The sequence below is a fragment of the Aptenodytes forsteri genome, unplaced genomic scaffold, assembly GCF_000699145.1.
Source record: "Aptenodytes forsteri isolate BGI_AS27 unplaced genomic scaffold, ASM69914v1 Scaffold56, whole genome shotgun sequence".
Lineage (NCBI taxonomy): Eukaryota > Metazoa > Chordata > Aves > Sphenisciformes > Spheniscidae > Aptenodytes > Aptenodytes forsteri.
This window is the reverse complement of record NW_008796213.1, coordinates 5816849-5836945: the sequence shown is the minus strand read 5'-3', so window position 1 is coordinate 5836945 and position 20097 is coordinate 5816849. Positions and strand designations below refer to the sequence as shown.

Genomic DNA, 20097 nt, shown 5'->3' with positions numbered 1-20097 from the left:
ATTTTCAAAGGGACCAATTACATCATTGTCTATATTGTTAATTAATGCTTCTGAAAACAAGAACTTTTAGCTATTTTCTGCAGGTGCAGGGTTTTATAGGAAAAAAGGTATTATTCACATGTTAAGTTTCTGGAGTTTTATTATACACAATTATAGATAAAATGTTCATGCTTTCACAGGGAAACTTTTAAGGGATGTTGTCACTGCAGCAATTTTCTGGCAGCATTGTAGCATTTACTTGTTTTTTGCTTTCATAAATTAAAAGTAAATGTGAAGTCCAATTTGTTTTCTACATTAGAAACCAGCTGCAACTCTTGCTGACCTTGCATATTTGTATAGCTTAAGCAATTGTACATTAAGAAAATGGAAATTCCCCTACATGTTCATCTCCAAGTTTCCCCTTGTAGGGAGGGCTGTTGCAGGAAAGTTTGCATGTGAAGTTTCATGTTATGACCCTATAATTTCTGCACATTAATATAAACTGTCTTTAAGTAAATTTGGCTTCAGTAGGTGCATTGACCTCTGTTTCTGTCAATTGGCCCTAGTTCAACTTTCCATTATCAGCAAATTTATATCCTTCAAGAACTTTTTTCTTTAATATTTTGCAAGGACACTTATGCAGTTGGCAGAATTCTCCTGTTTTAATTGTTTAGGGCCTAATTATTTTTTTAGAGTGTCTTACACCAAAAACACACTTATCTCATTCCTTAATGTGATTCAAAAGAGCAGGTCTGTAATTGCAATGGATGAAACCATTCTCTTAATGTATAAATGGGCATCCCTTCCAATACACTTCAAAGATGAAGATCTTTTTTTTTAAGTATTGAGCAAGGCACTAAGAGACATAAAAGTAATGTGCTAGTTCCTCAGCTGGTGCATCCTGCCAAGCTTCCTTGGAATCAATGGAACGTATTGATTTAGGTTAGGATGTAGCCTAGATTCTTTAATCAAAGTTAGCAGTATTTAAACCTTGATCCATTCTAGAGTATATATGCTTTATTTATGTAATAATTACTAGTGAATACTGTTACTACATACTAATTACATACTTGCTACTGTGGCTTGGTAATCAGGCTCAACCTCTATGTAGCAAAATGTAATTTTGAATATAACTCTTGATTTTTTTTTCTATAGCATATACTAGCCATAAAAATGTTGCCCCCTTCAAGATATTTGTAATTATTGTAGATGTCCTTATATGTTGTTAAAATGACCAAGAGTGTGAAGACTTCTTATGCACAACTTGTGCCAACTGATAGTTTATTAGACTAAGAGGACTTATATAGAAGAATTAAGAAGTAAAAGAGATGTAAAGTGTTCATATATGACATTCCTCTGTGGTGCCACTCTTCTGGACTATTAAAAGAGGAATGCAGCAAAAGCTGCATTTTACTGAAAAAAGAGGAAATTCCAGCTGTGAAAATATGGCCAGTCATTCTATGCAACTAAAAGAAGTGTTTAACCAGGCTCATCCTGAACCTGTATTCAATTTCCAAATGTAATTAGATGCTTCAATAAACCCCACCCACGTGCTAATGCGTTTTCTTTTAAACTCTCAACTTTCTAGTCAGACTGGGGACATTGCAAGTACCCTGCCTGTTTGTAAAGAACCTGAAGCAATATTGGATTACAACTTTGTATTTTCTTAAGAATATTCCCCTCAGACATAAATGGGAACTTTGATTTTATCAGAAACATATTGAATCAACTAATGTTATGTTTAATTAAAATGATGAAGTAAAGTTAAAGTTTTAAACTACGTTTTGGAATTAGTTTTGATGAAACAGCATTTTATTTAACAAATAATTGATTGAGCCCTAGAAACATGTGAGTCTGTTTTCTTTCCCCCAGTGTTTTTACTTGTTTGAAAGTTCTTGACTGTATTTAAATTTGGAGATAAAGTTAGAAATTCTCTGTGGTTTATACTGTGCAGCCTTTTTGGCTTCCACTAAAGGAAAAACAGTAGATAATCTGTTTTGTTGTAGTTCAGTACTGATATTTATCTGAAAATGCAACCCAGCTGAAAAGTTTTGAAAAATACAAAATTGTTAAATGTCTAAGATTTGTGTTTATTTCTGGCCCAAATGTCATACAAGAACAAACTGTTAAATGCATAATGTTCTTGTATTTGTAAAATCTTTCAGCCTTCTGAGGCGGTGTGCTAAACAGCTTTCTACTTTACCTCCTCAGAAACGGGAACCATCTTAAACTGCAGGTGCATCACATTTATCTTAGAAATTCAAAAATATGGCAAGGGAAAAAAGAAATTGATGTTGTTAAGATATGGAATCATTACAGGAAATAATGCCTCGTGTTATCATCATTCATTTATAATCTGATCTTCCTCCCTCTGCCATTAAAGTCATGTCCATGCATTAAAGCTTGTTGGTTTTTGAATGGCAAAGTTGGCTAAAGACTCTTGTGAATGGGAAAATAATTATTCTTTCTTTTTATGATATATCATGGGATTAAGATTGGTGCATTATTTTCACAGTGGAAATATCAGGAAAAAAACAGGGATAAATTCTGACTTATTTATAGATTTGTCTCTTATTCAGCTTTGACTTAAGTTGAAATACGGGGTTCATCCAGCAAGGTGCTAAGATGCCTTGCCAAGAAAATAAGAATTCTTAAAAATTATTGACTAGAGAAGGCTCAATACCCCACTGGATCAGATCCCATATGAGCAGACAATAGATAATTTAATTATTTTTTTCAAAAGTTCAGTGAAAAAATAAGAATAAATAGTCCCTGAAACCCTGAAAGAAACTTTAGGGAAGATTAATCATTTTACTCCAATTACTTTGCACTAGTCTGCTAATACAAAGCAGTTTTAAGCCAAGGTTAACTGTATGTGCAAGACAGATTTGTAACTTCTTACCTGACTGCAATACTAATGTTAACCTTGAAAAAGAATGAAATTAAGTGCAGATTTACACCTTTCGAAACTAACATTTTTGGCAAGTGATCTAAATCAGTTCAGAATATGCATTAAGCACATTCTTCACTGTCCTGCTACTAAATATAAATAGCTTTTCCTATTATTTAAAATAAATAATGCTATCTTCTATGACATGTTGGGTAAGATCTTTGGTTGATATAAATTGAAATAAAAGGAAGTGGATAAATGGAATGGTGCAAACTTACACCCATTGAGGATTGGCCTTTCTTCAATCATAAGTCCAGGAAAAAGATAGTTTGTAACCAAATGTAAATGAGAAAAGAATTATCACCTCTGTGTATACCTCATAGCCAAACCTGACTAAGAGGATATAATGGAGGTCAGTGAAAGTATAGCTGCTTCCATCAAGTAAAAATACAAATCCTTAACACTCCCACTAGTGCTCCTTTCAATTTCTTGAATGCTTCCAAATGTTAACTTGCTAGTAATAGAGGACTGTAAGAGTCATTGAACGCAGTCCCCTACCATGGAAGGTCCCACATCAACTCTTCTGTAACTTCAGCAACCTCTACCTTGAAACTTCTTTTGTTTTGTCCTGGTATTTCGCTTTTTAAGGTGGCTGGAGACCCTTGGAGTAATTATGAACCCTTTTCCTACTGGGCCAAATTTCCTTCCCTCCAGCTTACAGCCATTTATTCCTGTGCCAGTGCTGTTCTTTAGTTTAAATAGCTCTTCTCTGTCATATGCCACCTCCACCTCCCACAGTACATTGGCAGGCAACTGTCGTATTCCCTCTTAGCCTATCTGGTCTCAGACAAAACAATTCAAGGTTGTCTAGTCTTCTTTACTTTTATTATTCTGGGCTTCCCTTTGCCTGTCTATTGCACTCTTCCATATCCTCCTTTTGCAGGAGCAACCATAAATCATAGTTACTACAAGGTTCTCTAACTACGTGTGAATGTGAACCAAGAATATCCACCAGAGGAAGTAATCAGTTTATATGGACTAGAATATGTAGACAGTTGCAAAATTATGGTGAAGCATTTCCTGATACTGTGTTTATTGTCTAACAAATTACAGTAAATATGCATTCTCAACTCACAAGGGTGCAGGAGTCATTTTCTTTAGGACTCTGTTGGGAAATTCTGACACTGCTTTTGCTTCCTTGGCAGGTGAAGATGCACACTGTGTCCTACATTCATTTCTTCTACCTTGGCCTGTGTTTGCTTACCTTAACCAGTTCTGCTGCTGCTGGCCCAGAAACACTCTGTGGTGCTGAGCTGGTTGATGCTCTTCAGTTTGTGTGTGGAGACAGAGGCTTTTACTTCAGTAAGTCAACCCTTTCTTTCATTCAGCTGCTAAACTTTTCCATGTAACGTCTTAGAGTTTGCAACTGCTCTAAGCAAGCTTAGAAACGATCAAACCAGGCTGCTGAGTATGACTAGTATCCTCTATCTTGGAGATGCCCAAGTCTGCAGTGACCATGAAGAATAAAGCTGTGCTTGTGTTCAGCCTCTCTGAGTTTCTGACAAATTTTCCTTTTCAGACATGTTATTGTTTTTAACCACTTTCCAGCTGCTGTTATTCCACCTGCTGTATTACTGCTTTCTGCTGACCTGCCACTGAAATTAAATGAATGAAAGCACATACTAGACCCAAGGTATTCATGAGGCAGCACTGCATGTACCTGTTATGGCAGTCTATTCATAAACAGTTTAAGTACATGTTGTATCATATTAAAAACACGCTAAGCTTCAACATCTGGTTTGAAAAAGAAAAAAAGCTGGAAGGCAGCAAGCAGAAAGTTACCACATCCAAGTATCCACATGCTTCGTCAGTTAAATACAGGTGAAGGACAATTCATGCATGGTGAGATAATAAAGATTAACACCAGTACAGACAACAGATAAAATTAAATCTGCAAGTGTGGATATATTAGTACTCAAATAACTTTTTGGAGCAAGACCTACACTTTGGAAATGAACATCACAATATTTTTCCTTTGCTGTGTTTTAGATTGTGCAAGCTGGAGTAGTTGTCTCTTTTATCTTAGTACCTTCCTACAAGTGCCATCAAGATCAAGAAATACACAACTTGCAAATAATAGAAATCTATATCTAATTTTCAGCTATTTGCTACTCAAATAACAAAGTTAATGAAACTTTTAGCTAGGAGTATATTCATTCTGAACTTGTTCATTAATATATTTATTCAAAACATGCAAGAATTTGTGCTTTTAGAGCCTCTGAAGCTAGTGTTTACTTTTAATAATAATATGTGCCTGTCTGAAGTTCTTGTCTGGAGTTACCTCTCCTTCAGGGCCTCAGTTACCTTTCCAAACAAGAATATAACCAAGAAAAGGAAATATAGGGTGGTTAGGCTATAAAGACAAGAAATTAAGTGAAGAGGGTTTTTTTCTATTTATTTTTATATTCTTTGTGAGGTCTAGCTTTTTTCTTTTTATTTTTTTTACTTTTATAATCCTCATTTTATCCTAATAACTCTTGCCTTCTAAGGTATCGCTTTTGTTTTTCTGATCCTACCCACCCCATTCCTATTCATTTCTATTTATTGCTTTCAATATTTTTCTCCTTGCTTGCAATAAAAATAGAATTAGGGAAATTCTTAAACCTTTAATTTACAGAAAATCCTGATTTCCTCAATACACAAGCTGCAGATGTTTTCACTGTCTTCTTGGTACTTACTATTAAAGTTTACCTTTGAAACTGGGAGGCTTAGTTTCATATATGCAAAGTAATTCACTAAAGTAATTCACTTCTTTACTGTATTTAACACTTTAGCGATCGTTAATAAGCACCTACTCTAGGGTGCTGTTTAACTTAGTATTCTGGTGCTAAACACAATATTAAAAATACTGGAATCTCTCATAAAGAATTTACATTTTTCTACCAACTCTTTATGTGTTCATTTGAAGACCAAAATCTGTTACGTTTATCAGTAGCTAAGTTACACTTAAGGGGCTATTTGAGTGTCCTACAAATACTTTCTCTTTGTGGCTGGAAGGAATGTAAAGGAAGATTTTCATCTCCTCCTCCTGTTTCTGCACCAGAAAATGATGAGACAATATACTGCCCCCTTAGAACAGCATAGCAATTTTTTTTTTTTTACTGTGCATGTATCTTAGGCATTTTCCCAGTCAGTCCTCTCCCGGCAAAATGTTTGTGGTGTGTTCAGAGAACTATCACGCTTGCCACAAGAGTGGCTGTTACTGCCAAGCAATCAGACTTACTGTTATGTGTACTCTTTGTGTTCCTCAAGGTAAGAGGACATGTGAAATACTAATCATCAGCAACAACTTACTTTGTTTCCAGTCTCAGTTATTCTAAGGTTGCACAGTGTGTTTCAAATCTCTACATTCCCTAAGCAGAGGTCCTTTCCAACCTCAATGATTCTAATATTAGATCATCCTTACTTTAAAATACCAGGGCGGGTTTCTGAAGTTTTAAAGGAGCTCTTTACCCTTGCAATCTTGAGTTTTATCTGCTGTCAGTAAAGACTTTTTCTCTAGTTTTCTTTGTTGTTTTCTTACATTCTGAGTTTTCACTTGAAATAATGTCACTATTGACACCATAAAGGTCTACCTTGTTTTGTATGGAAGACTGTGGAAGGTTTTACTAACGAATGACCACTCTGTTTTAGGAAAGTCTTGCACTGTTGTAATCAACAGACTGCAATTGCAACATTCAACAGGAATTTTATGAAGTTGATACATGGCCCTTGGATGCTAAGTAATGTGTGTCCTCCACCTGACTACTTCTGATTCATGAGGCAGCAATTTAATGTTTTAGCCTTCTCCCTCTTATTTGTTAGTGTTTAATCTAAAATATAGAACTATAGAAAAGTAACTCCAGTAACATTGGTAAAACAACTTGAGATCCTCATCTCAAATGTACTACAGAATGCAGCGTATTATTGGAAGTTAAAAATGTTGCTCCATTTCTTGGGACTTTTTAAGAATAGCACACCATTTGCAGAAGTAAAAATCCAGTTAACTTTTTTCTTTTATTGTGAAGAGGATGTTCAATTTAAATTGTATTTTAAGCCTTCTGACTATTCCTTGGGAGTTGTGGGTGGAAAGGAAGATAGAAATAATTGAGTTACTTTCTGTTGAAACTCTGTACTCCACAACCACAAGGCTATATCTACATCTAGGACTGGAAGAAAAAAGTTTCTTATATATAGTCTACTCTGCCCAACTTCCTATCTATAAAAGGAAATTCTTTACAGCTTCTGAAGAGATGCCCCAGCTGCTTACCACACACAAAGAAAAGTATTGACTTCAAGAGGAAGTCAAATGTGGTTTCTACCACTCCCTTTCTTCATGAGGTAGACTGGCAAGGAGCATTTCTTAAAGTTTTTTTAGGGGAGAACACTGCACAAATCCCAAAATAGAGCATCTGCTTTTTCCCTTGGTCACATTTAACCCCAGCCAGCACTGGCTACTTCTTGGGCAGCTTTTTCTCTCCCATGATTCACCAGTGAAAAGCAGTTTTTTGCCACCTTTTATCTGGCAACACCTCTCTAGCAGAACTTCTGCCACTCAATTTCCTGTGTGCTAGCTTACATTAGGAGAAGTCAACAAACAGAGAGCCTGGCCACAGCTACACAAGTGGCTACACTTAGACACAACTCTTCTCAATTGAGTCTCAAAAACTCTGGATTCAACAGTCATGAAGCAAAATGGGATGGCTGCTATGTTCATTTGAATCTTAATGCCTAGAAAGGTCTATCATGCCACTGCTATTACAAAACAATGCTGAGGGCAAAGAATGTTGGAAAAACTGAAAGGACAAATTACAGGAAACTTACAGAAGCGATAGCCCAGGAGGGGGGAAATTTTGCTTGAAATAGTCTAGTCTTATCACAGGAATTTACTATGTAGATTAATCAAAAAAAGAGATTTTTTTCTTCTTTGTACAAGTTGAATTTGATGGACAATCATTCATTCTTGCTCATGTTGTTTCCTGAGGACTATTACTACCATGAGAAAGGAAAGCAAATGTAGTTTGCTCTAAGGATCAAATGCTATATTCTTTTTTATCTAGTTTCTTCTCCTTTGAAAATATTCCTTTTCCAATACATGGATACCAGTTTGGCTAACAATACACACGAGTGCCAATAAAGAAATAGCTTTCTTATTTCTTTAGACACTTTCGGTCAATCTTATTTCTAAAGCCCAAGTTAGATGGCAATACTTATTTGAAATCATGGCAATCAATTTCATGAATTAAAAAACCACCTTTTTTCTGTTTAAAAAACTGCTTTGGGCTTATGGTGAATATTCTGAAGTATCACTTGCATAGAAAAGAAGGAGCTGAATTTAGATACCTGACACAATGATGTTCCTCTGATATTCTTCAGAGAATGGAGAATGATCTAGCACATGCTTCCATATGTAAAAGAGTGAATCCCATAAAAGATGGGCTTTTCTGGTATCCAGCCTAATGCTTCCTGTGTCAACTGCTTTGTGGAGAATCATTACAGATTTTTACTATGTTTTTTTTCACTAAGACAATCAGAATTGTGTGTTGTCCTTGGGAATATCAGTTGTGCACAACATAAAACTATTAGGTTTATAATCATCAGAAAATCAGGATAAGACAGTGAACATAGTTTTGGGTAATCAGAGCTGTCATCAGATGTTGTTGCTTTGTAGAACTAAGGTATATATGGAGGAATTGCCGCCTTACAAAGGAGGAAATAAGGGGCATGGCAATAGGCAACTACGTTTTGCTTCTTCCATTTCCCTTTAGTTAACAGCTACTTGTTTACTTCAGGAAGTCTGCTTTTAAGATGTTATTAAAGTTTCTAGGCCTGTCAAACCTATCAACATAATTACAAGAGATGGCATGGCACTCAGTTCTTTAACTACTCCATGCCTGTAGGAGCTATGAGTCATTAGCTCATCTCTGTGTCCCTGATTGAGAGGAATGTTAATGTTGCAAGCCCAGGAGAGGCATGCTGAAAAGCTGCGGTGGACACACAGCCTATGGTGTCAGTGACAGTCTTACAAATATTTGCAAAGAAATGCTGGTCATCTTGGCTATGTTCACACAGCAAGATCTGAGAGTGTTTTTAAGCTCCTTGGTCTGGCTACATGCCCCATTCATGTCCAAATCCTGTATCCATGAAAGATTTGAGTATATTCTTCAATCTTTATCCCCAGGTTCCTTACTTCTTACAGGAGAGCTAGCCTGGAAAGGAGCTAAGATGTGCTTTAACCAGGTCTGCAGGGTCAGTGCTCACGGAACCAGGACTATAGGCACAGTTATTGATATACCTACGTAAGAAAAAAGACAGCTCTGGCTTCTGGAATGGTATCACTGTATAGTCAAATAACCGATACATAACTTTGGTGTGTGCTCTGTTGCCCCCGGTAGTAATCATTGAGGAAGCTCTCTGAAAATAAGCCAGTCTTTGAAACAATTTTTTCCTTTTTTTACCACATTAACAAAGGCTAGGGAGTGTTCATAAAGGCTAACCTTAGTTTAGTGAGGTTAATCTTCTTAAGTTACCTCTTTAATAACAGAGACAGAGGTTCTGCCTTCTTTCTCCATGGATCACACAGTGAGTCTAGGAGGATTTAGCCTCTGAAACACACTAAATTTAGACTCTGCAAACAGGTCTCCCCTACAGCTAGTTCTCAGGTTGCCAAGGATTTCATAATTTTTCAACCTTTTCATGAAGAGGGACTGTAGTAGTAATGATAATTCTAATGAGGTGACTGGAAGCAAACCATTGATCAAAATTTCAGCAAGAAACAACCCTGCAAAAAGTGTCTACTACTAAAACCAAATAAGTACAGTTTCTCCCAAAGTTCAATTTATATGTGTCCTTATTAGCTGTTAGATGTTAGAGATGCTAATGCTTTTTATGATGTTTGCCTTTATCTATGCACTAGACCAAGGTTCAAATTTGGTCTCAAATAGCGGAAAGCTGTTATTTGACATTTGATTCCTGCTATATGTGTATTTAATACATTGTTTAGTCTCATGTTGGATAAAGTTGCTCAAAGAAGCACTTGGCAAGATGAGCATTAATTCTTGGCATAGCTGCCCCTCTTACTTTTCCACTGAATCTTAAAAACCAAGAAAAACCCTTCACTCACTTCAGTTCCGGCATATGCTTTATGCAATTGGCCAAAACCTTTGCATATGGACCTCTTCATTTGTTCTGCTATTAATAATGCATTTGCAATATTTGATCAACAGCAGCGAGTCGCAAAGCAAATTATTCAGTTTAGTAGAACCACATAGTCTCTTAATTAAAAGCTTTTGCATTAACTACTTGAGCATCTAGGGCAATCTATACAGAGTGCTCATTCAAAGCAGGAAGTTCATACAGCCATTTCTCTAGAGCTTATTCAGCACTTTAGCTCTTACGCATGTTTCAAACCCTCTCACATTACTGAAAATCAAATAAAGACTTAAAGCCATTTTCATTTCAGAGCTTTGCTAAAAAAGGATGGATGTGAACTTGTTTATTAAGCCATGCCCAAGTGTCATTATTTCCCTATGATATAAGCTTAATTGTTCAAAATATGGCAAGAAATGAAAGGGGTAACCAACAGTTAAGTCATTTCTCAGTCTAGAAATCAAGACAAAAGGAATACCACAAATGTATACTTATTGAAGAATTTATGCTAAATTTATCTCTGGTAATAACCACAGGAACTTCCATGTCAAAAAGAAGAAGTAGCCATTAATTCATACTTTGTTTGTGGTGCATTTAATGCAAAATCACTACACAAGATGTAGCCCAAGTACTGGGTCTAATTGTTAAGCAATGACAGGCATATTTCATGTTTGCATTGGTGAATGGGGTTCTGAGAACAAGAATTTTAACACATCCATAGCCTTTGGAGGGGCATACCATATACTGACCAGTGGGTCACTCCAACTTATAGAAAATCTTGCATTGTCACTGTAAGTAAAAGTTTAAAAAATTGAATCCAGTTAAATACTAAATGCCCATTTCAAAAGGCTGTACCTTAGGCACTGGTTACCACATAACTTTCAGAATAAAAGGATAAATTGCTTTTCTTACTGTATCAAAGCAAGAAAAGTCAAATGCTATCTTCTTTTCAGACTTCTTTAACTATTAGACAAATTATATAGGTGAGCTTGTCTTGTCAATTTTATCTGAGCAACTTTTAGGTTAAATTTCTGATTGCCTCTTCTATGCCAATTCCTGCTAAACTGGTTTGGAATTCCTTAGAAAACTGCTTTGAATTCCTTAGTAAACTTAAATTCCTACAAAATCAGACACAAGTCTGAGATACTTGCTGTATTTTTTGATTGAATTCCGTGTACAGTCAAATTTACTGTGTTTTCAATGTTCTTGCTCTTACAAGACAGTGGAAGCTGTTTGCTCACCTCATGTTAAATCCTTTGCTAGTGAAAACTGGAATAGCTTCCTTTTATCAAAGAAACAATTTAGGCCTCATCTCTTTTTCTTTTTTTTTTTTTCCTGAGTCTACAGCATATTTATATATTTCCCATCTTATTTTTGAAATTCAGCTGTGATCCCAATTTTCCCATCTATGTAATATAACTGTTCTAGAGTAAGAGAATGCCTCCAGACAGCAGAACCTTCTGCTTCCTTATGTGCCCATAAAAGCATGGAATTAGGGAAAAAGTGTCCTGTTAAAGCACTTCCATTAGGAAATTACAGCTCACGCCCCAACCTAAAATTATATGATTTTTTTTTTTTTATACAGAACTGTTTGTTTGTAGTGTTTGCGTCTTTGTGTGTTGGGCAGAAATTTTCACAAGGCTGAGTATGCAGAAAAAAGAAGGGGTTGGCTCAGAGCATTCTGACTCAATCCAGCTCAGTGAACAAAACTGTTTTCTTTCTGAAAATAAATATTCTAGCAATACTTATTAACTATTTCTATCTCTAAACAAGTAAGCACTTAAGTAACATCCCCAGTTCCTATAAACACAACTTCTAAGGAAAGTAAATACTACCGAAAAGTGTTTTGACTAAAAAAGAATGTTACCAGCCATATCCTACTAAGGCAATGGATAAAATCTTAAATTATGCACACAAACTCTGTATTTCACAAGAAGTCTGTATTCTAAAGAATATTTTTAAATGTATGGCTTATGCAAAGGTAGAAAAAGTATAAGTGTTGTGGGGAAAATGGTAGAGAAGATGTCGTTATGGTTGTGGATCTGAAAAGATGAGTACATTCCTAATTAGCTTTGATGGTTGTGTGGTACTATGTATAATAAATCCAATTTACAACAGAGGGATTTTTTTTCAGACTTGCATTAACTATACTGAAGGTTTCTTTTAACTCAGCCCCATCAAAATGACTGGATAAGAGCTTCTACTATTATGATGAAATTTTTACAACTTCTTTTTGTAAGTCTTCATTGATTACTTTAGGTCACATGAAAGCTAATAAGGACATCTGTTTTAGGTTAACATAGCAGGTTTAAACTGAATACGTTTCATACCTTGAAACTTCTGTAGACAAGTAAGATGTAATAATTTGTTTCTACATCCCCTGAATTCCTGAATTACTAGTCAACAGGTCTTCCATGAAAAAACTTAGTTTTTCCTACGTATTTCAAGTTTTATGTTTCTTTCCATTAAAGTTTCCAGCCTTTCACAGACATATTTAGTTTGGCAGGAAGAATCTGGTGACTCATAGACTGAAGAGATTTGAGAGCAAGCTACTGAAAATGTATCTAATTTCTTCTTGTGTAATTTGGGAGCAAGCTACTGATAGTATGTCTAATTTTCCTAGTTTAATCAGATGTATTATCTGCAAATACATGTCCTGAATAAAAGCCATGTTTATTTCTGAAATATATAGCTAAGATTAAATGCAAAATCACCATATATATTTGCTTTTAGAACACTTCTGTTTTTTCTAATTGTTTCTGACATTTTACTCTAAATCAATGGGCACTGAATGAAAACAGAGGTACTACTGAAATAATTTGCGTTATGACCCTACTTATATTTTGGAATTCAGTAATATCAAAGTATTCCTTACTGAAGTTGTTTGGGGTTTTTTTTTTGGGGGGGTGTCTTTTTTTTTTCAAGGGAGGATAGAGATGTAGGAAGAATAGGTGATGTTATTATACCTCCACGATTCATACAGAGAAGGATAGGTGTATTAGAAAAGCTCTCATTTGTATTTTATGGTGTTGACTGTATTGTTCCTTTCACCCCTTTTCAGACAAAAGACTTTTAAATTCAGTTCTTCTAGACAGGCAATCTGTGACAAACATCATTTTCATTTACCCACCTACAGACTGAACCTTCTGAATGATAAAGACTAAACAGAGCTTGATCCGATATACACAAGGAGATTCTGGTTCAGATTCATTCCATCTACTTTTGGGCACTTAAATGAGGTATCTGAGTTAGGAGCCTATTCAAGCTCATTCTACAGTCAGTGACAGAAGTAAGAAACTTTCAGAGCTCTCATTAAGTTCTGAATATCCCTAGAACATACTTTTCCTTATCCACTAAATTAAGCAAGGAAGCTATGGCAATTGTATCCTTAAGTTAGTTAAGTCAGTTGAGTAAGGACCACTCCATTAAGAGCCTAAATTTTGGTGGGATGAATCTATTTAAAATCACACAGTGAACTTCGATGTGGAGATAAGGATGCACTCATATGGACCACATTTCAGATCAAAGTAAATCCAAGCTTATTTTAGCTGCCATGCTATAATACAGTTAAGCAATGACCCAGAATGTGCCTTATGCGGGTAACACCAGTTAGAGTTGCTCCTTTGGCCTTTAAGAACTTCCAGGCCTCAGCCTGACTAAGTGTAAATCCTGTTGGAGAAAGCAGTCCACCTTGAAACAGTAAAAGTAGAAGGGAAAAGCTTATCTATCTTTCCTTTCTTGATATAATAGATAGAATATGCTCTTACATGCTGTAATAAGTAACACTCCTTCATGTTTTATTCCTGCATAATGAGACAAGGTGCACTTACCCATGCATAAATAATGAAGCAATTTTTTACACTGCTGTTCACACAGATTCATTTCTATCCCTATGAATATACATGGCCCAGCAGTTTTTTAAGAAATTGAGACAATAATAATATTTAAAGCCTAGAGTGACATCTAAATATCAGATGTCATTAATGAAGCATTTTCTCTGTTAGAATGCTGTGCCATAAAGTATCATCATGGAGAAAGGACACAGAATGATGCTGAAGTACAGTTTTGAGATACTCATTGATACAACAGGCATACAGTTTTGAAATACTCAGGCAATTTAAAGATTTAAAAAACAGCTACTGCTGAGCAAATAAGCTCATCTATAAAAGCAATAATATGACTGAAGTAAGGCAGAACCCCATCTGAGGTTCTTAACCATTCAATGAGTTGAATCAACAGCACAAAGTCCCTCTACCTTCCTCAATTCTGTTCCTCCCTTCATCCAAGGCAATACAGAAACAGCGCAGAACCACTTCAAAGATAACTGCATTCCATGATCTCTAAAGTGATCCCTTTGCAGGGAACAGTAATTGCAGTAGTTAAAATTTCCAGACCAGCTATGGGGAGTAGGAACTGTACTTCAGGTTGTTCAGACCTTGACAAACCTTTTTCCAGTAACTGTATTTTGAAGCAGTCAGAGTACAGCACTAGAAACCAGAAAGGATTATTTACATTTGCTATGAATAAATATGTATACAATTGAGCTTATTTCAGGCTACTCTTAATATTGTGCATTGTACCATTCCCTGTTGGTCTGGCTTGAGGGACATGGGGTAGAAATGAGGGTAGTGTTTCCACAACATTCTCTCACTTCGCAGTTATGTATTGACTTCTGCATTTAATAGTCACGAAGGGTGAGCTTGTATGAGATACTCACATGAATTATTTTATACACTTGTAGAGTTCCACCACTATTTCAGGAATTAGATACATTAGATTTAATATAGGTATTCCAAGATACAATCATTTCAAAAACTGGAGTGGTCAAGATAATATGGTCATTCAAAAAATAATAGGAAGATACTTTTGTAGAACTTGACTCTTAGCTTTCTTTTTGCAAACAATGGAATGAAATTCTACAACTGCAGCTCTAATGGTGTTAACTGTCATAATTTTTGTTACATAGTCATCTTATTTTAGTTTTTGAAAGCAGTAGGTGTTGATGCAATAGAAGACAACTATTTCCTGTTATCACTAAGATGAAGATTAATAAAATGAGCAGAATTCATAAGTGGTCATATTCTTATTGTCTGCTGCTCTTTTCAAATAGAAATTTATACTCTGATATGGAACAGATGAAGCTCAGGTCTGTGAAAAAAGAGCAAAAGTTTTTGAATAAATCAGGCTTGAACCCCCCATCAAGAATCAAATAACCTGCAACAGATTTTCAATGCAAAACGATGATCTTTGAATCATGAAACAGCTGGGAGTGCCCTTGTTGAGTTTTTTTAAGATATAATATTCAAAAAAAGTGTATATCTACACTTTTATATGGCAGAGAAAAGAGAGACATTGTCAAGGAAAAGCTGATATGTAGTATAATAAAGAAGGGACAAAGATGATACCAAAGAAGGGGAAAATAGTGATGTTGTTAATCCAGGCTGGCCTTGTCCAGGAGTTTCTTCACTTCATAATCCACAATCAGGAGTCCATGGATACTTACTTACTCAAGGTTATCAGTTAACTGCAACTGGCTTTGGCTCAGTACACCGAGGATAGTGTGAGTTAATTTGAGGAATTCTCTGTGTTCACTAAAGAAAACATTGATCATTGATTTTCCTAGGTCTTTTGGCCATAAGTATCATTGCACCACAAATATTTTCCCTTGACTGGATTCCCGCTAGTTTCTAACTAGTCATATGTTTTTCCTAAGAACTACCAGCTCAATTTCTGATATTTTTCCTTCTGTATTATAAATATAGCAAATAGAGGCTCTTTTGAGCAATCAATAGATACTAGTTGTGCCTGATTTTAAAAGGGTACATGCACATCAAAAAACTCCTCATTTTTAACATTCATTCAAACCAACCTGAAAGGTTTGTAGTGTAATTTTAAAGTTCATTTACCATTCATGGTACAAACTATTAAAAATTATCAGTTCTTCATACATAAGTGTTTGCTGAAGTGCCTAAATTGGTCTTGATTTTGTGGCAGGAAATGGCTACATCTAAAAGACTGAACACTAACTTTTTAGAGTGTTAACCTATTTTCAAAAATTAGTACGAGTCTCATGAAAAGTCAGTGAGACCTTGGAGGTTCCTAAAGGCAGATTTTCAATGTTTTTTAGGCACTGAAGATGCAGATGGACACTCAAAAGATTTTCCAAAAGCAGTCATGTATCTATTTTCCACTGAAATCAGTGATAGGTGGTCCTAAGCAGATTTTTTTTTTTAAATCCTTCTAGGCATATGCCTGTGTTTTTAGTCACCTCAGTACCTTTGGAAATACAAGTCAGGGTCCTTAGCTACTTGTCTAAATTTTGCTTATGGACCTTATTGACTACTTGTGAAAAAGCTATCACTATTAAAAGCTCTTTAAAATAAGAATTGGCATAATGACTTGGCTTCCTCTCTGACGTTAAACATACTAATACGCTTAGTATGAAATCTTCTTATTTCTAGCATAAATATGTGAGGCATCAGATGAAAGCTAATAATTTCCCAAGTGAGCTAAAAATAATGAAGGCTGAATTTGAATAAATATTCTAAGAGGCATTCTGGAACAGACAGTGCTTAATAAGTACTGTAAATGCTACCTTTCTATTAACCTCATTTGCAAGATGCCAAAGCCTAAACATGGACCACAAACAATATGGGATAAAGATCAAACATGAGAAAAATTATAATCATTGCAGGAAGTGGGAGACTGCATATTTTATTGTTTTCTTTGTCTTCTGACCAGAAAAATATAATTAAAAATCTCTCAAACTTCTTTAGGATGTCTTACTTTGGAGTTTCCTGTACTTGTGACTTAGACCTAATCTCCACTGTAATGAGACCATCTGACAGCACCTAAATTTACTGCAATAATTCTAAATACATTATAATATAAGGTACATTATAATATAAGGAGGAAGAAAACCTGCAGGTTTTATTAAAAAATATTAGTTTGTGTAACCACAAATTATGCAGAAATATATGCATTAAACACATTTTTTAAACATGTGCTGCAACTCAAACAGAAGAGCTTAATGAAAGAACTAGTGACTTAAGCTGTGGTCTTAAGAATCCCTTAAAATCAGGGAATATTAGCCTTCATTTTGGTCACAGGCCAATCAGTTTTATATTATGATACATTCCATCACTAAATGACTACAGTCTTTAACAAAAAATTGTATCTGTAGTTATGCAGGATGCACACTTCTTGGGAGAAGGAAAAAATCATTCAAATATTTATTCTGTCTTCACTATGTAATGGGTGGTCTCATGCCCTATTGACTTCCAAGACCCAAACACTGCAGACAATAAGAATTAATATTTTCCTTATAAACTCCTCTAGAGTGCTCATCATAGAAGTATTTGATTGCAGCACTCAGACAAATACATTATACCCTACAATTTCCCAGGAAATCATCTGTTTCTCTAAACATTTGTAAGGGTTTTTTTGCCCTAGTAATTGCATATCCAACTGGAGATGGTAAGGATTTTTTCTGCAAAGTAATTTTAACATTTTTGCTAGTACTTTGTATGTTCAAAACAGAATACAAATGTCAATGAATTTAACCTAGAGATACAGTGAAGTAGTACCTTCCCTTTATACAGGGGAAACTGAAGGAAAAAGGCATCTGCAAGTGTGCCGTTTGCTCAAAAGCAGCTTCAGCATGTACCCTACCCTACCTGAGCTAATAAAGCACTTTTGCCAAAAGAGCTGGAAACAAAAGCAATGTAATCTTCCTCTCTTTTTGTTCAAATCTAAGCACCCTTCCAAAGAATCATTAACCTCTTTCTGCTTTCATTCGAGTGACAGAATTTGCCTCATCCTTGCAAGCTGCAGAAATTCCAGAGCAGCTGCTGTGCAGGGCAGCAGCAAAGCACTGACCAGGAATAGTCTTTGTTGCCAAGTGACTGGTGATAAATAGAATTCAGTGCAGAATCATTTAAAATTTTAAATGATTGAAATCTCTTGGTCAAGAGATCTGATTTTAGATGAAAAGGTTAAAAACAATTAAGAAAGAACATAAAAACATGTATTTTCCTTTTCAGCTAATGAAGGAGCTCATGAAAGGTGGTACAGTAAAAGCCCTATATCTGTTCACAAAAAGTTCATGAAGTACCGTGGTTGTGTAAATACCGCTCACAGTTGCATGCTAAACCTTCAGCTGGAATAAGTAATTTCCTATCTTCAGTAATGACAACATAAATTAGGCGTATCCATTCATGGGTAGTCAATTGAAAATACCAACTGGACGAGAATTCATTCAAGTAATTTTATGATGTGAGTATTAGCAGAGACCACCAGTGCATTTCTCAACAGTCACTGTAAAAACATAATGTTTTTCACATACCAAGCTTTGTTGGCAATGGACAATAATCTACTAAATAAAAAGCCACTTTATATGTCAGTTTGGTTTTTTTCCTGCTTTCCCCACTCTGCATCACCATATTATATGTAACACTTGGAAAACTGTTTGTTCTGAACAACCTAAATAGATAAATATGATTTTGTTGGTTGAGTCCATCCTAACTGTCCTTAGCTTGACTTTTTTCCGACAAAGGAACTGATAGGCTATCATTGCCATATTGCCAGTATAGATTGATAATATTTTGATAAAGTTTTCATTTTGCTGTTTCCTTATAGTCTCAAAAGATGGAGAGATGTCTCAGAAAACTAAGACCTAATTTGTATCAACAGTATATTGTTTTCTTGGTGAAACAACTATAATCACAGAAAACTTCTGGCTGAAGTAGGTAGTTGAAATCTGAAAGTCCCATTGTTTCTTATTTTGAGTCAGTACAGAAAATCCACCTTTTCTTTGAACCACCTCTACCTCTTTGGTTTGCTTTATATCTTCATGACATGTTGAAAGCAGAGTCATAATGCTGTTTTAAAGCACTGCTTTGAATTCCTTTTAGATACATTTAAACTATAGTAATTTAGCTGATGGCTGCTTGATTTCAGTGCAGCCAGTGAGAAAGCAAGCAATCCAATGACCCCAAGTTCACTAAGATTGCTGGAAAATAAAAACAAGGGTTTGGAAGGCCAGTGCTTCAACACATAAAGAAATATATTAAATACTTCAAAAGATATAAAATTCTTAGAACTGTTGGACAGGCTTCTGTGTGTGAACTTTCCTGTCCAAGTGGCATTGCTAAATACCATGACACCAATCAGAGGGCTGACATCATGTTGTTGTGTAACTCATAACCATAGCAATGTCACTTTTTAAAATGCATTATACGTGCATTTAGCGGCTTAAAATCTCAACTGTGTCAGAGTAAAATCCAGGAGATTTATTTTGAAATACGGGCTCTTTATATTTTTTTTATAAGGGGAAAAGAAAATGTAAAGCTTGTTTAGCCAATGTTAACACTGGAAGCTTGGATTCAGACAACAGACACAGTAAGGTTCCATCACCAATATAACTCATAGTGATATAGTCTGGTAAGAGAGCTAATCCTGATCATTTTAATGGACAAAAATAAACTTGAGCTTCTACATTATAAATGGGCCATGATGTACCTAAATGTATGCAGTCAATAAATAGCATAGTACTCCCAAATTGCTGAGTAAATGGTCTATCTATCAGTCCAAATTAACTTAGAATAAGTTAGGCCCAACAACTATAAGCAATGGAGAACAGCATGTAACAGAAACTGGGAATGTAATCCTCCTCTCCTTTTCTTCAAATCTAAGCACCCTTCCAGAGAATCATTAGCCTCTTTCTGCTCTCACTGGAGCAACAGAAATTGCCTCATCCTTGCGAGCTGCAGAAATTCCAGAGCAGCTGCTGTGCAGGGCAGCAGCAAAGCACTGACCAGGAATAGTTCTTGTTGCCAAGTGACTGGTGATAAACAGAATTCAGTATTGCCAGGTACCAGTAAAGGGAATGATACGTACCCTTTGCCTCAAGTGACATGCGGTAGGGAGTACCTGGTGTTATCTGTTACCTGTCATTTTAGAATATCAGCATATTGGAGCTGTAAAACAGAGGCCCTATGTTGGACAGATTGTCCCTTTATGTAATCACAGTCATCAGCAGT

At 35.6% G+C, this 20097-nt stretch overlaps 1 protein-coding gene across 1 annotated transcript in view; it reads left to right on the top strand.

The window, feature by feature from the left end:
• IGF1 (insulin like growth factor 1) overlaps positions 1-20097 on the top strand; it is a 50267-nt gene that overhangs the window by 336 nt on the left and 29834 nt on the right. Inside the window, exon 2 of the mRNA XM_009288379.2 lies at positions 4075-4231. Within this exon, the coding sequence (XP_009286654.2) occupies positions 4075-4231 (157 nt within the window). The remainder of the gene's footprint in view (positions 1-4074; positions 4232-20097) is intronic.